The sequence below is a fragment of the Zea mays genome, chromosome 4, assembly GCF_902167145.1.
Source record: "Zea mays cultivar B73 chromosome 4, Zm-B73-REFERENCE-NAM-5.0, whole genome shotgun sequence".
In the NCBI taxonomy this organism is placed as follows: domain Eukaryota; kingdom Viridiplantae; phylum Streptophyta; class Magnoliopsida; order Poales; family Poaceae; genus Zea; species Zea mays.
In genome coordinates, this window is record NC_050099.1 from 43,856,408 (window position 1) to 43,870,295 (window position 13,888).

At 41.2% G+C, this 13,888-nt stretch overlaps 1 protein-coding gene across 4 annotated transcripts; it reads right to left on the reverse strand.

Moving 5' to 3' along the window:
* Window positions 1–423: 423 nt before the first annotated feature.
* On the reverse strand, window positions 424–13,350 carry LOC103653177 (pumilio homolog 3). Of its 4 annotated transcripts, XM_008680137.4 has the most exons (11): window positions 9,999–13,350; window positions 8,514–8,800; window positions 6,942–7,557; window positions 4,578–5,962; window positions 4,330–4,471; window positions 4,147–4,254; window positions 2,611–2,823; window positions 2,423–2,533; window positions 2,119–2,313; window positions 923–1,094; window positions 424–825 (listed from the first exon to the last, which is right to left on the reverse strand). In XM_008680137.4, exons 2-11 carry the CDS (start codon window positions 8,660–8,662, stop codon window positions 803–805), a joined length of 3,114 nt encoding a protein of 1,037 aa, XP_008678359.1. In that variant the 5' UTR covers window positions 8,663–8,800; window positions 9,999–13,350; the 3' UTR covers window positions 424–802. The 4 variants fall into 4 exon arrangements, with proteins under 4 accessions (XP_008678359.1, XP_008678360.1, XP_035823149.1 ...); XM_008680138.3 differs by lacking the exon at window positions 8,514–8,800 and having other exon boundaries at window positions 9,999–10,441; XM_035967256.1 differs by lacking the exons at window positions 4,147–4,254; window positions 4,330–4,471; window positions 4,578–5,962.
* Window positions 13,351–13,888: the final 538 nt, after the last annotated feature.

Below are 13,888 nucleotides of genomic sequence, written 5' to 3' on the forward strand. Positions count from 1 at the left end.
CAATGGGCTCAATCCCAGCTGATATGTTTTTAGAAGAAAAAAATACACAGCTCATCTCCATGCCTAACGGCAATGACTGTTATGCAAGTAGTCCTTTTGTGCAAGCGTGCAAGCAAACCATCTAATCCATTAGATTATGATCCAACTATAGATACAACCATGGTTTGTAAAGTGTTTTTTTATAAAATTTATTAAGCTAGTGGTGGAAGGGTTTAAGTGTTAAATGTAACCTACGGTTGGATCACGATCTAATGGATGAGATTATTTGCTTGCACGCTTGCACAGAAAGACTGCTTGCATAACAGTCGTTGTCATGCCTAACTGGTGCGAAGGTACAACCTTTCTTTTTTCACCAAACCAAAAAAAATGATGCAGCTGGCCTCCATTGCCATGTAGAAAACGCAACTTGAACTGAACGAGATATCAGGACAATGCGTGAACATTGCATTTACCCCACAACTGGCGATGCAAGAAAGCAAATACATTACCAGGCATAATATGTATCACATACAAACCATAACGCTAAACTCCCTTCTGCACACAGCTAGCCAACCACTGTTATTCTGTAAATAGGCACACCCTAACATAGATACACTGATGCACACCACTAAGTTCCTGTTCTAGAACCTCAAGACTATCCTGAAGCGAGTCACACCTATACAATCTTCGATGACAGTTTTGTTAGTCTGTTTGGAAGCACCAGAGGTGGACTTGATCTGTTCTGCTTTCTCCACTGATGGACTGAGCAAAAGAACAAGACACCCTCACACCCCTGGCCTGGGAAGAATTAGGCGGGTTCATTTCAAGAATCCGGCTCGGCGGTTCCTGTGGCAAATTGGAAGGCGTTGGTCATGAGCTCGTGACGCTGTGGCCAACAGTCTCAAGAAAATCTGTGTAAGTGCTAGCCAGCGATGGAACTTACCGTCGCCGCAGAGCTGCTCAACTCGGCTTACAATGTGCTTGCCGTATGTGTACTTCCTCAATGCTTGCATGTGGCCCTTGACACGGCTGACCAGGAGTTCCCGCTGGTTCTCATTGCATGTTTCGAGTATCTTCTGGACCACGTAATTCGCATACTGGTCCTTCATCATTGCCTAATTGAATGCAAAAGGTAGTTAGCAAATACTCCCTCCGTCCCAAAATAAAATCTGTTATGTCTTTTTAGAGGATTCATACAATACTTAGTGTATGTGTTCTATATATGTGTAGACATAAAAATCAAGAGCTAAAACGAATACTATTTTGAAACAGGGAGTATAACCTAACATCAAGACATAAAGAGAAGAGACTCCTTTAGCTGATCCATTAGATTTTCAGCTCTCAGAAGCTAGAATAATAGAACTGAAAGACACATGGAATTATCCGATTGGCCATGTACCGAACTGAGATCAGCTCACAGTGTCTTAGGGGGTGTTCGAATGCACTAGAGCTAACAGTTAGTAGCTAAAACTAGCTAAAGATATCCAAACATCGTAGTTAATAGTTCAGGTATTAGCTATTTTAGTAAATTAGCTACTAGTTAGCTAGCTAATTTCACTATCAAATTTTTACCAACTAACTATTAGGTGTTGTTTGGTTCACATATTTGTAATGTGATGGGTAACTGATAACGGTAAACCATGTTTGTTTAAATCTAACCGTAATCAGATACCACACTAGGAAGTGATAGTGATACCAGCCTATTCAAATTTATTAAAAAAAACTCGATCGAGAGGGTAAGACCACCCTCACGGCTTTCCACGGATAGAAGGTCGCAACGAACGGTCCCAACTGAGAAACCCCGAACCCTGCCCTCCCGTCACTAACGGGTCGACTCACAGGCTGCCCACACTGCAAAGGCTCACCCAGGCCCGAGGCGGCCACAGCCAAGTCGCTCCCCCGAGAGCGGGCGAGGGCAGCGAGGGGATTTTTTGGTTAGAAATCAGGGGGTCGCCGCCTTCACCACCCGGGCTGGTATTCGAGTGTGAATTATTATCAATGCCATTTACGTTACATTTCGTGAACTAAACGACACCTTAACTCTAGTGCATTCAAACACCCCCTTAGCCTTATTTTCAGCCTATTTGGCAAAGGAAGGGACCAAGGGAAGGATGATGGAAGAAACACTACCAAACATACCAGCAAATTGTCATTGCCCTCTGTCTGCTCCACAATCTGCCTGATCAAGAGATCCCGCTCCGCCATATCACCATGTTGAAAACACTTCTCTATCACATTTGATGCAAATTTATTTTGGCTCATGGTAACAACCTGCCCAGCCAATTTAATAATAATTTGGCTCCTCTCATGAGCATTTCCTCTTTCTAGAACATGCTGCGGAAGAAATAGAGAACAGTAAGCTGCCAAGCGAAGCTGAAAAATATCAAACGCTGGATCGTGGGAGAAACGGTGTCGAACTATATTAACTTACAAACAAATTTACCTGTGTAACATAGTTGCCATACTGATCTTGCGCAAGGACGCACGCCGACTGCAATATCTCATCTACTATGCACTGGCTTTGTGAGGTACCACCGCAGTGCTCCAAAACTCTCTGCCCAGAATGATAATCATTAAAGAATGCACCAGAATCCATCACCAAATTCTAATAGATTACTACTGTAAATTCACCTGAATTACACGGCAGCCATATGGGTGCATTGAAAGGCTAGCAACTTGTCCCTGAAAAGCAGATACTACAAAACCAATATGTTCTGTAGGGACACACTCAATGCACTTTTGTATAACGTGATTTCCATTTTGATCACGAACACATCTCATAACATGTCCATCAAGCTCATGAACTAGATCTATTTTCTGGTCAAGTTCCATAACTTCAAGAGCCTACATGTTTTAAGAGAGAAGACAGTGGAAGCAATAATCAATAATGATGGATGTAGTTGCTCACACTAAGCTGCATGATATCAAGAATCACATGAGAAACTAAGTTTTATGTTGTTTGCACTGCATCACCAGTCCCACCGTACCATTAACAGATTAACAGAATTCTATGTATATAAAATAGATTAGTTTTTATCATAGCTACTTTCCCCTCAGAATGCCATAGTGATTACGAAAAGATACCCCTCTAACAATGACATGCGGTGAATGATGGATATTGTGATAGAACTCTGCTGCTTTTTTGCAATAATAGAAGGGGGGGAGGGGGAGGAATGTATAGAGACAAACTAGCAAGAAAAAACACTGATCTGTAGAACATAAACTAAAAGGAATGGATCCCAAAGATACTTGTTATAGAATACTAAAACACCACATGTTTCAGATGCTCACTCTAGTACTGCAGGTATGCTCATATAACCTTAACTGAAGTTCTCATATGAACCACTAACAATGTACATGCAGTCAAGATCAGAAAGACATCGCACAATGGCACTCAATTTTACAAAGACTGTAGCCATCTACCACTGGCACATGTAATTAGTATCACCAAAGACAGCTAACAGCCTAACACTTCATTCATCAGCTAATGTTAAAGTCAGGCAGAGGCAGCTTTTGAAGTAGTTGGAGACTTACAAGCATCACATGTTGATGAAAAACAAAATGCTATGTGCAAACAGAATTGAGAAATAGAATAACATATTCTGCATTTCCATAATTGTTACAAAAGATGCACCTGGATAGTTAAACTTAACCTTGGATACTCATCTAGGTTCATAAACTCTCAAAGTGAGAATCTGGGTCCTTCAACTTTAAAGTGCTCACTCAAGGACCAAATACTGACCTGTTTCTCATTTGGAGTGAACAACTTAAAATGTTCCAAGGACCTAAAACACTCGACCTGCCCCCATGCATTATATTAAGAAGAAGACCTCACGCAGGTCGAGAAAACCCCTGAATCCCTGCCCCACCCATACACAATGGCATCGTAGCCCATGTGAGAAGAGACCGGTACTGGGCCTTAGACCTGTGTATTGGCATGGAACAGACGAGGGGATTTTTTTAACCACAGACTGAAATTCGCTCACACGGGGACTCAAACTCAAGATCTGAGGAGTACTACCCAGACCACCTAACTAACTCAGCTAGATGCCCTTTCGCAATGTTCAAAGGACCTAGAGCCTCACTTCAATAGTTTGTGGACTTAGGAGAATCCTGGAAAGTTCAAGAACTTAGGTACGCTTTGCTCTTATTAAAGAATACTCCTACCTTCTGGATTACACGGCAGCCATACATCTGAAGACTCAGAGGCAAAACATGACCAACGAGCTTGGTAGCAAGATCCCTCCTTTGCTCACGAGTTCCATGTTCAAAAAACTGCAGTGATTGCTAACTCATGTTTACGGGTTAAATGCTTGACAATGTAATGACTAGACATGGCACGCAGCATACCTTCTGGATCACATAATTCCCGAAAACGTCAGTCATTAGTGATGAAGCATGAGGAAGAACCTCTGCAAACACATATGCCTTCTCTTCGGCAGTGCAATTTTCCAACTTCTGTTGAATGAATCGGCTACCATGTTGGTCAGCACTAAGATCAAGAATACATCCCAAATTAGCAAATAAACATTTGTTTCTTAGAACGGATGTTAAGACAGAATATGGACTAAACCAACAATCAACACCGGAGAACTAACCTGTATTCAATTATACGACCTGTGATGTCAGATAGTTCAACCCTGCGGGCTCTGTTGGACTTCAACTCTTCTAAGAAAGAGCAAGTTTTTGATTCATCAAACTTCTGTCTGTCTCGCTGCCTTTGAATCCCAGGACTATCGGTGATGTTTCTTGAGGGGGACTGAAATCCAACAGGGTCATTTCTCCTATCAGGAGGCAATACTCCAGGCAAGGTTTGTCCCTGAAACACTGGACTTGTAGGATAAGTCATCGGCCCTCCAACATAGGATGATATGCCTTGATAATTTGGAACAGTCCCTCCTCTTCTGGATGTAGGAGAATTAGGAAAGCCAGTTCTTGGAAGTGGAAGCCTCTGATCAGATGGATATGCAGCTTGATGTATCATCTTTTGTGGATCAAAGCTTTCAGTTGGATTCACAACAGTAAATCTTGGACCCATTGTATTGTATTGATTTCCACCAGTATACTGAAATAAAGAGGGATGCTGAAAGAAATGAATAAAGTTCGAATCGGGAATGGATGGCTGCATACCAGCCCCAGGTTGTCCGTATACTTTATATGACTGCATAAACTCTGTTCCCCCTGTAAGATTCCCTGCTGGAGAAAATCCAGATGGCCTACCACTAAAGCTTGGAGTCATAGGACTGTCGAGAGGTGTAGCAAGAGGACCTTGGGGAGCAAAGCCAGCCACAAAAGGTGGCAAAATGGAACCACTTACAGCGTACCCTCCAGTTCCAATTGAGGTTGGAAAAGCATTACCAGGGTGCAAATTCGGATAATAAGGGTTTCCAAACGAATTTGGTGTATAGAAAGGTGTTGTCATACTAGGCTGCGGTAAAAACTGGTGCATGTCACCAGCAGGTAACTTGAGCTGAGCATGAGACAGGTTATCAATAGAAGGTACATGGGGAAGATGGATTCCTTGAGTAGGATCACCTTGGGCTGGGAGAAAGGAGCCATACTGCCACAAGACATTGTCCTGCCACTTCTGCTTGACAGGTGAGGATGCATGGCCATCCAAACTTATCATCAAATTGTTCATACTGGAGTCCACATTATCAAGTTCAGAAACAGCTGCACCACTGCCAAGCACAACATTTCCATGTTTGGTGTCTACAGCCGCCTTTTCTTGCTGAGAAGTTTGCATACCAGGTTTTCTACCAGAATATGATGATGAACTGGAAAGGGGCAGCGATGAAACATCATTGCTAACAGTACTTTTCAGTGGCCTTTTTGGTGTCCAGGAGTTCAAGTCTGATTGCTTGACAGCATCAACTGACAAATTTATGTCAGAATATACAGGCATAGAATCACCAGTATTGATATTTGAAGGGTTAGAAGATGAACTGTTAGGCAAAGAAGCAGCACTCTGTCGAAAGCTCTCCTAAGGAAATATTAAACAGATGATGAGAGTATGAGACCATTTGTGACCGCCAAGAGAAAACAAAAGCATCAATCCAAACTTCATTTGTAAGTGCAAAAGGGAAAAGAGTGAAGTAAGAATTGGGAAGGAAAAAGGCAAATACAGTAAGACTAAATCACATACTACAGAGCACAAATGTTGCATCACTCCAGATCTCTTTCATAACTTGTTGAAGGCTAATAATCTGTTGCAATTGCTTTTGGGAAGCATTTTTTACTGCTTTCACTTTTCACATAGGTTTACTAATTATAATAGCTGTTATAGTAGGATGTAAAAGTAGCCACTAGCCAGTTATTTTCCATGTTTCTTGAAAAAATAGACCACTTCAAAGTGTATTAAGATAGACTTGAGGTGCTGAAATTGGGTGTCACATGGTAAGAAATCGAGTAAGAATGGAGCAATACCTTTAAATGTTCAAAAGAAACCTTACATTTTACCTATTATAAGGAACCTTACTATAAAGTTTTTACCTATAGAAAGATCACTAAGTATCAGCTAAAGCAGGCTGAAATATTGGCATGTGACATATAAGAACAATAATGTCTATTTTTACTTTTGATACAACAAATTCAGTGCCCTCATAATAAGGTAACCATTACAAGTATGTTGAAAAGTTAATATATTAATTCAAGTTCCAGCAAGTAAAAGGCCATAGCATCCCTGCGAATTCATGTGTGCCTAAAGCAAATCAAAAGTTGAATACGATCAAAATACAATCCATGCCACCATACCAATATTTTTTAAGGTGTCAACATACCAAATAACTACTGGCCGGCATGTTTCAGAACCACAATTTCTAAAATCTCTGGCACATATTCATGCAAAAGTCCAAAGCAAAAAAAATTGGTACATACACTATAAAAATGGTACATATAACTATGAAGGTAGGATGCAACGGCTGTGACAAAAAAGGAGTAATTAATCCATGTCAAGCACTCACCAGCATAAAATCCTGGCTCTGAAAGTTGGATGCACTGGAGATAATCTGGGCATCCTCCACTGAACTTAAATCCAATCTTGGAGATTTATCATCCTCAGGTTCTTCTTTGTGAGTTGACAATGTGGATCGAGGAATGTATATAGAGTCTTTGTTGCTGTTATCTTGAGAGACCACCCTCCACTCTTTGGCCTTGCCAACACGGTTCATTAATCGGCGGCTCTCCCTTGAAATAAGTGGGGGAGGGAGCCTTGGATTCAGATTCACCTTGGAGCCATAATACTCAAAATATGCTGGATCAGCAAGTACTTGCTCCTCAGACTTGGAACTGTCAGTTATGTTATCCAAGGTTGCCAAACTAGCTTCAAAGCTCCCACTCTGCTGGCCAATGAGATGGCCAAGAGCAGCAAGAGATCCTTCCATGCTAGGTGGCGCGCTTCCACTGCGATTTGGAACAGATTTGCTCCAGCCCCCATAAACCCCAGCATCATTATCTACAAATCCCAAGTCTTCCCCTGAAAGGGCACCCACTGAAGAGTCGAATGCACCAAATCCCTTACTCCAGTCCCTAGCTCCCGTTCCACCAATTAATCTGACAGCACTCTCAGTAGCCATTACACTGCAGAGAAAGAAATTTGGTTAATAAGTGCTCATCAATTGATAAGATATATAAAAAGCACATTCTTTGTTACTTCTTCAACTAGATAATTGAAGCCTAAATGTTTGCCAATGTAACAAGTAACAAGAATTAATGTAAAGCAAATGCATTCTAGATTTCATGTCTAGCGGTCCATGTATATTTGATAAAGAGACAAGCTCACAGAAAAATATACAAGGGTAACTAAATATGTTGCTTTATCCAGATAATACCATACATGCAGAAATTTGACAGCATGGGACCTCAATTTAAATACAGAAACATAGCAGTGAATCTCAGTCGACGTAAATGGCAAGTTGCAAAGTGACTAAGTGAGCCAGTGATTTGATCAGACATTTGCTAGCATCTAGCGCCACAACTAAAGTTGCGACAATGACTCGGATAAGGCATGAAAATATAAGGCCTATGGGGTGTAATCATGCTCATATCCATCGAACTGCACAAAACCAACGGTCCAACGCCACTGCCTAACTCAGCTATCTGACACCTCCCAGTTTGTCACACGATCTAATGAGGAAATTAAGAAAATTTCAATGCGAGAACAAATGATTTAGACATTAGACTAATTCCCCAAGAGAAAGGACACTTCTGCTCACAAACAAACCCACAAGGACACAACGCAGTCCAAAAGCAGATGAAACTCGGAAGAGTAACTAAATTCAGGAACATGCACAGACCCAATCTACAGCTGGAACTAATTCCTACAATTCCACCAATGTGAACCCTTAGAATCGCAACAATGCAGAATGCACACATCCCTCTCTCAGGAGGGTAACTTGCCAACACTCAGTTAGTCAAGCTCCAACCAAAGCCCAAAACTCTGCCTCAAAAATCAAGCAAACGCAAGCATGCCAAGCATCACACCTCCACCAGTCAACAGGGGAGATAACAAACATGGAGAGGGAAAGGTGTGTAACCTTGCCGCCTCCAAGTCAGCCGGCTGGCCTGAAACCCTAGGCAACCAAGCACCAGCGCCACCACCTGCAGTCATCCTTCCGAAGCTATCCCCGCAAAAGGCATTCTTCCTTTTTCCAGGGGCACCAACCACCTTCACCTTATCCACCATCTATCTGCCAAAAGCTTTCCTTTGCTCCGCCGCCGCTGATTTGCCCCTTTCCTTTTTTTCGACTTGGTGGAGATGACGATAGAGCGAGTGGGACCGGTCTGTCGCTTATAAAGCCTCAAAATGTCTGCAGGCATTAGGCTGGATATAACCGCAGAAGCGTGTTACGGGGTTTGTGCCAGGAGGCGATGTGCGGAAGGGATGAGATGGACAGGATCATGAAGCATCATTTGCGTACACGGTTGCTAAAGGTAATCATAATCCGTATAAGTATGATAACATGAGGTGAAAATAATCTGTCATTTTTGTCCTTTCATCTAGACATGCACACATGGTTGCTTTAGTACTGTGAGTAGTATTGTTTGTAATGAGGCATAACGAATTTTCTTGGTAACAATGAGAAATTGGTTAGTTACCGCTTGTCAATTGACTAAATCTGCAAGTAAAATACCCCTTATTGCTTTCCCAACTGGTCATTGTGGCATAAATTTTTGGTAGTGCAACAAGTAACTATAAGTTTGTCAAGCAAATGCATTATAGGTTTCATTTGTAGCAGTCTATTTATCAGATAAAAAAGCAAGCATACAGAAAAAGAAACATGCACAAAAGGGTAATGCTACTTGGGCCTGGTAAGTAAATACCATAGTAACCAAACTTAATGGCTCAGGGCCTCAGAACAAATAGAAGATAGAAACATAGCGGTAGAATCTCAATTGGTGTATGTAAATGACAAATGGACAAGTTGCCGAAGTGAGCCGGCCATTTGGCATAGCACCTAGCGCCCCAACTGCAGTTACATCTGAGATAAGGCAGCACACGACAAGGCCTTTGGGAGTTGGAAGGTGTAATCATGGAGATATCCATCGAATTGCACCCCGATCTCGTCCCCTGCCTACCCCAGCTATCCGCCCCCCACCCCCAAAAAAAAATCCCCACACAATCTAGTGGAGAAAAGAACTTTTTTTCATTCGATGTGGAACGAGTTAGCCACTGGACTAGTTCCTCAAACCAGTCAAACGCAAAAAAAAAAACATCTGAAATGCCGGAAGAGGGACAAGTTAAGGAAGCCCAGAACCGTTCATGCCATTCTAAGGAAGCCCTTCACACACAACCCCAGTCCCCAGAATCACAACGACGCACGCATTCCCCTCGTGCGAAGCCAAACGCAACTTGCCACCACTCGAGCAGCCAAGGGCCAAGGCTCCCGCCACAGCCCAAGATTATTTCCCCAAAGAAGCCCAGCAGACGCAAGCGCGCTAGCAGACAGCCGCGATACAGGTCAACCGGGGAAGTGACGGAACAGGGAGAGACAGGCAGACAGAGAGAGGAAAGGCGCGACCTTGCGGCCTCCGAGACGGCAGGCTGGCAGCCCGAAACCCTAGGCAGCCGAGCAAGTCCACCAGCAGTCCTCCTCCGCCGCCTGGAGCTACGCCGGCGACAAGCGTCCCGCTTTCTGCGACGCCGGAGCCTCCAACCGCGTCGGCCTTATCCACACCTTCGGACAACACTTCTTCACTCGGTGAGCTTTTGCTTCGCTGCTCCTCCTCCACCTCTCCGCCACGCACGCTTTTACCCTTTTTCTTTTGGCGACTCGGTGGAGAAGACGATGGGCGACGGGCGGTTGAATGGGTGCGTGCGGCCGTACCGATCGGTGGTGGCTTCTAAAACCCTCGGACCGACCTGCTGGGCTGTGTGCGACCGCCGCTGCATGCTTTGGGGTTCGTGCCGGTAGGCGATGTGCGGCGGGGATGGAAACGAGGCGGAGTCACGAGGCGGCGCTCTGCCTTCTGCGTGTGCGGGGGACCTTAGGACGGCAAGGGATCCTGCGCTGTTTTCGCTACGCGTACACTGCTTTAGAGCAAATCCAAAAGATGCTAAAACGTTGCTACCAAAAAATAATTATTGAAGACAGGCTAAAAACTTTTAAAGATGAATTATTGTGTATACTCGAACAAATTCTTTAAAAACTGAGAAACCGAAAACTGGGCTCAATTTTTTTATAAAAAATTGTTCTCCAGGCAGCCATCTTTGCGGGAGGAGAGGACATCAATTTGGGTTGCGAAATTTTTAGGAGAAGAATAATAGAGTGTTAAGCAAGAAAAATCATTTTCTTTTCTAATATTTATTCTTGGAGTAAGTTTACATCTTCTTTTAAAGTTATCATTAAGCCTTCTTAGGCAAAGAGGTGTGGCATCGTGGCTCTTTGTGCCAAAGGTGGCAAATGTCATGTTATAGCATGACATTTGCAAAATATACAATGTGCTAAGAGGAGGATCTATTTGCAGTTTTTATCATTATTATTAATTTATAGGCTTCATAAATCAAGACACCACAAATTATAGACATAGATGGTATAATAGCAAGGAGGCAAAATAATTTCAAGGAGATAGAGAATGTCATGTTACACCTTTATTTATGATATGGTATTGCTATTTTCATCCCTTTTATCTATAATATACCCCCTATGTCCTAAAATAGTGTTTGTTTTAGCTCTTAGTTTTTTGTATATATTTAAATGGGTGATGATGAATCTATACATATATATAACACATACATCAAGTATTGTATGAATCCATTAATTACCTAAAACAGATTTTAATTTGGGACATATGGAGTATATGTTTCTTTGTGTATTCATAGGCGGTGTTTTATGACTTTATATGGCCTAGTGCAACTGTGTCAACTCCACACAATGATAAGACCCACCAAAATTTCAGAATCCCACCGACTCATCTAGATTTTGTTGTTGCAACTTGCCATAATAATATATGCCTATTTGATGCCTCTATGGAGATGGTCAGATGGAGTCACAAGCCTTGACCGACTACATATAAATTAAAGCTATACATGATACCACGAAGCCAAAACATTGTCATATAGGGGTGATCGTGGGCTACACATGTACATCAACACAAGCAAGGCTGATCTAGTGGGGGTGATGTTCGCGTCCCAGTGACCCTGGCACAACGCACTCAACGAGGGTAAGGTTGTTCACATCAGATCATGTAAAACAGGGGATTTGTATTGTACATAACAATATTTGTAGAGTAGAGTTTGAAATAGGGGATGGGATAGGATACCTGTTGGAGACAGCCTAGTAGGTATCAACTGATGAACACTTTAACATAGCAATGATATCGATACATGGTTCGTTAGTTTATGGCTTCACGCCCTTTGTAAGATTGATGTGTAATTGTTAGTCTGTGTATTCATGGCCTTTGTAACATTGTTGAGTAATTCTAACTCCCTAATGGTTGATTTGACAACCACTCTATAACTAACTATTCATTATCCTTTTAGTTTGCCCTGATTTAGTAAAGTTGCACAAAAGCAGAGCAACTTCAATGACATGGGAGTTTTCTGAAACCCATAGGCATTGCTTTCTAAACCTATTATGTTACCACTAGATAGGTATCAATCGATCTTTAGCATAGTTATGATATTGATATGTGGTTCATTAGTTTATGGCCTCGTGTCCTCTGTAACATTGATGCGTAACCGTTAGTTTATGGCTTCATGCCCACGGTAACATTCATGAGTAATTCTAACTCATCATTGGTTGATTTGACTCCAACTAGCTTTGCACTATAACTAATTATTAATTACTTAGGCATTCAATGAACACAATAGCGTAGGTTCTGATTTCTATGTATGAAACACAAACTTTTTCCTCGTGTCAAGAAAATTATTATTACTATCATGGGCATCATTTCATAGTTTATTCTAAATGAAGGTGATTGGATTATTCTATCTACCCTGAGTTTGTTCTTCTTTAGTAAGCTGCACATAAGCAGAGCAACTTGAGTGAAATAGGAGTTTTGAAGGAAAGAGAGTGAAACTCATAGGCGTTGCTTCCAAAACTTATCATAACTAAATATAGTTATAGCATACAAAAATGAAACTACGCACCCATATTTTTCTTGTTATAGTCTGCATGCGCTGAATCTTTTTGATTTAAGTATAGACGAGTTCATCAACTTTAGACAATCGACAAGATAAGCATATAGGTTGCAGCCATTAATCAAATTACATTCGTGGGCTACTATAGCTTTTTTGAGTAAATTTCCAGTTAGGCCCCGTTTGTTTTGTTTCGTTGGAATTGAAGTATATGTATATTTGTATATCATCCTAAATCATATGAGAGAAATAGGTATACACTACATTTATGCTATAAAGAAGCAAGTAGAAGAGTATGCTATAAGTTGTACATTAGAAAAATATCATGTAAATCTATAGAATCAATTTCCATCTCTCACCCCATAAATTTAAGATAGTCTTAAATATAAACTTTTGAAAGTTGTGAAATGTTATATTTTAAAAAAGTATCCAACTCTATTAGTTAAATTCCAATTCCCTAAAATAAAAAGGAAACAAACGAGGCCTTATGTACATTGGACAACTAACACATATATTTGGTTGAAGCGGATGGACTATTCCGATATTGTCTCTTTTCGTCACCTATCTTTAAAAACGCTTGTCATTGTTATAATCTCAGAAAGACCACTAGTATGTATATACACACATTAATACATGCATTTTTTTCTTAGTAATAATATTGAACTGAGTAAAAGACTAGCCGAATTACCCGTTAAGCCAAAATTTGAGTACTTAACAGCAAAATAACTCTTCAACTGACTAACCATCCAACTCGTCAAGCCATCGAGCTCTCCAAATTGGCTCCCTCTCTGGCCAAATTTAGCTAGCCACTCCGGCTATCCAAATTAACTTACCTGTTAGAGATTCCGTTGGAATGAGATGTTATATATAGAGTGTAATCTTTATGAAGAGGTAAATAGAGAGTTAGGGGGTGTTTGTAAACAAAGTATTTTTTTGGAGTTTTGAGACAAAACTATGGTATTTGAGAATACCATTTTGTTTCTTGCCAAGATGTGTTTGGTTGTATTGTAAAAAACTCTGTTTTGAATATCATGGTTTTATAGATACCATTGTATTTTTGGAGTATTTAAAACTCCACACTTACCCAAAGTTTTTTTGTCTATGACTAACCTTGCACATGTATATTAAATATGATGCTTTAAGATACTTTGTTTCTAAACACATATTGCTAACGGGTTGTTTGGCTCCCAAGAATTGGTCTGAATTGAATCATTTTCCAACAATTGGTCTGTTTGGCTGTCCGTGGAATTGAATTGACCATTTCAACCTAATTCCAATCCCTGCAAATGTGACCTCCTCTCAATTCAGACCCTCCACCGTCAGAAAAAGGCT

Coding starts and splice junctions, on each gene's coding strand:
- LOC103653177 (XM_008680137.4), bottom strand. CDS start 8,662: ATGGTGGATAAGGTGAAGGTGGTTGGTGCCCCTGGAAAAAGGAAGAAT. Junction 4,255..4,329: donor GGAATTATGTGATCCAGAAG/GTATGCTGCGTG, acceptor CAATCACTGCAG/TTTTTTGAACATGGAACTCG. Junction 2,824..4,146: donor GCTGCCGTGTAATCCAGAAG/GTAGGAGTATTC, acceptor TAAAACATGTAG/GCTCTTGAAGTTATGGAACT.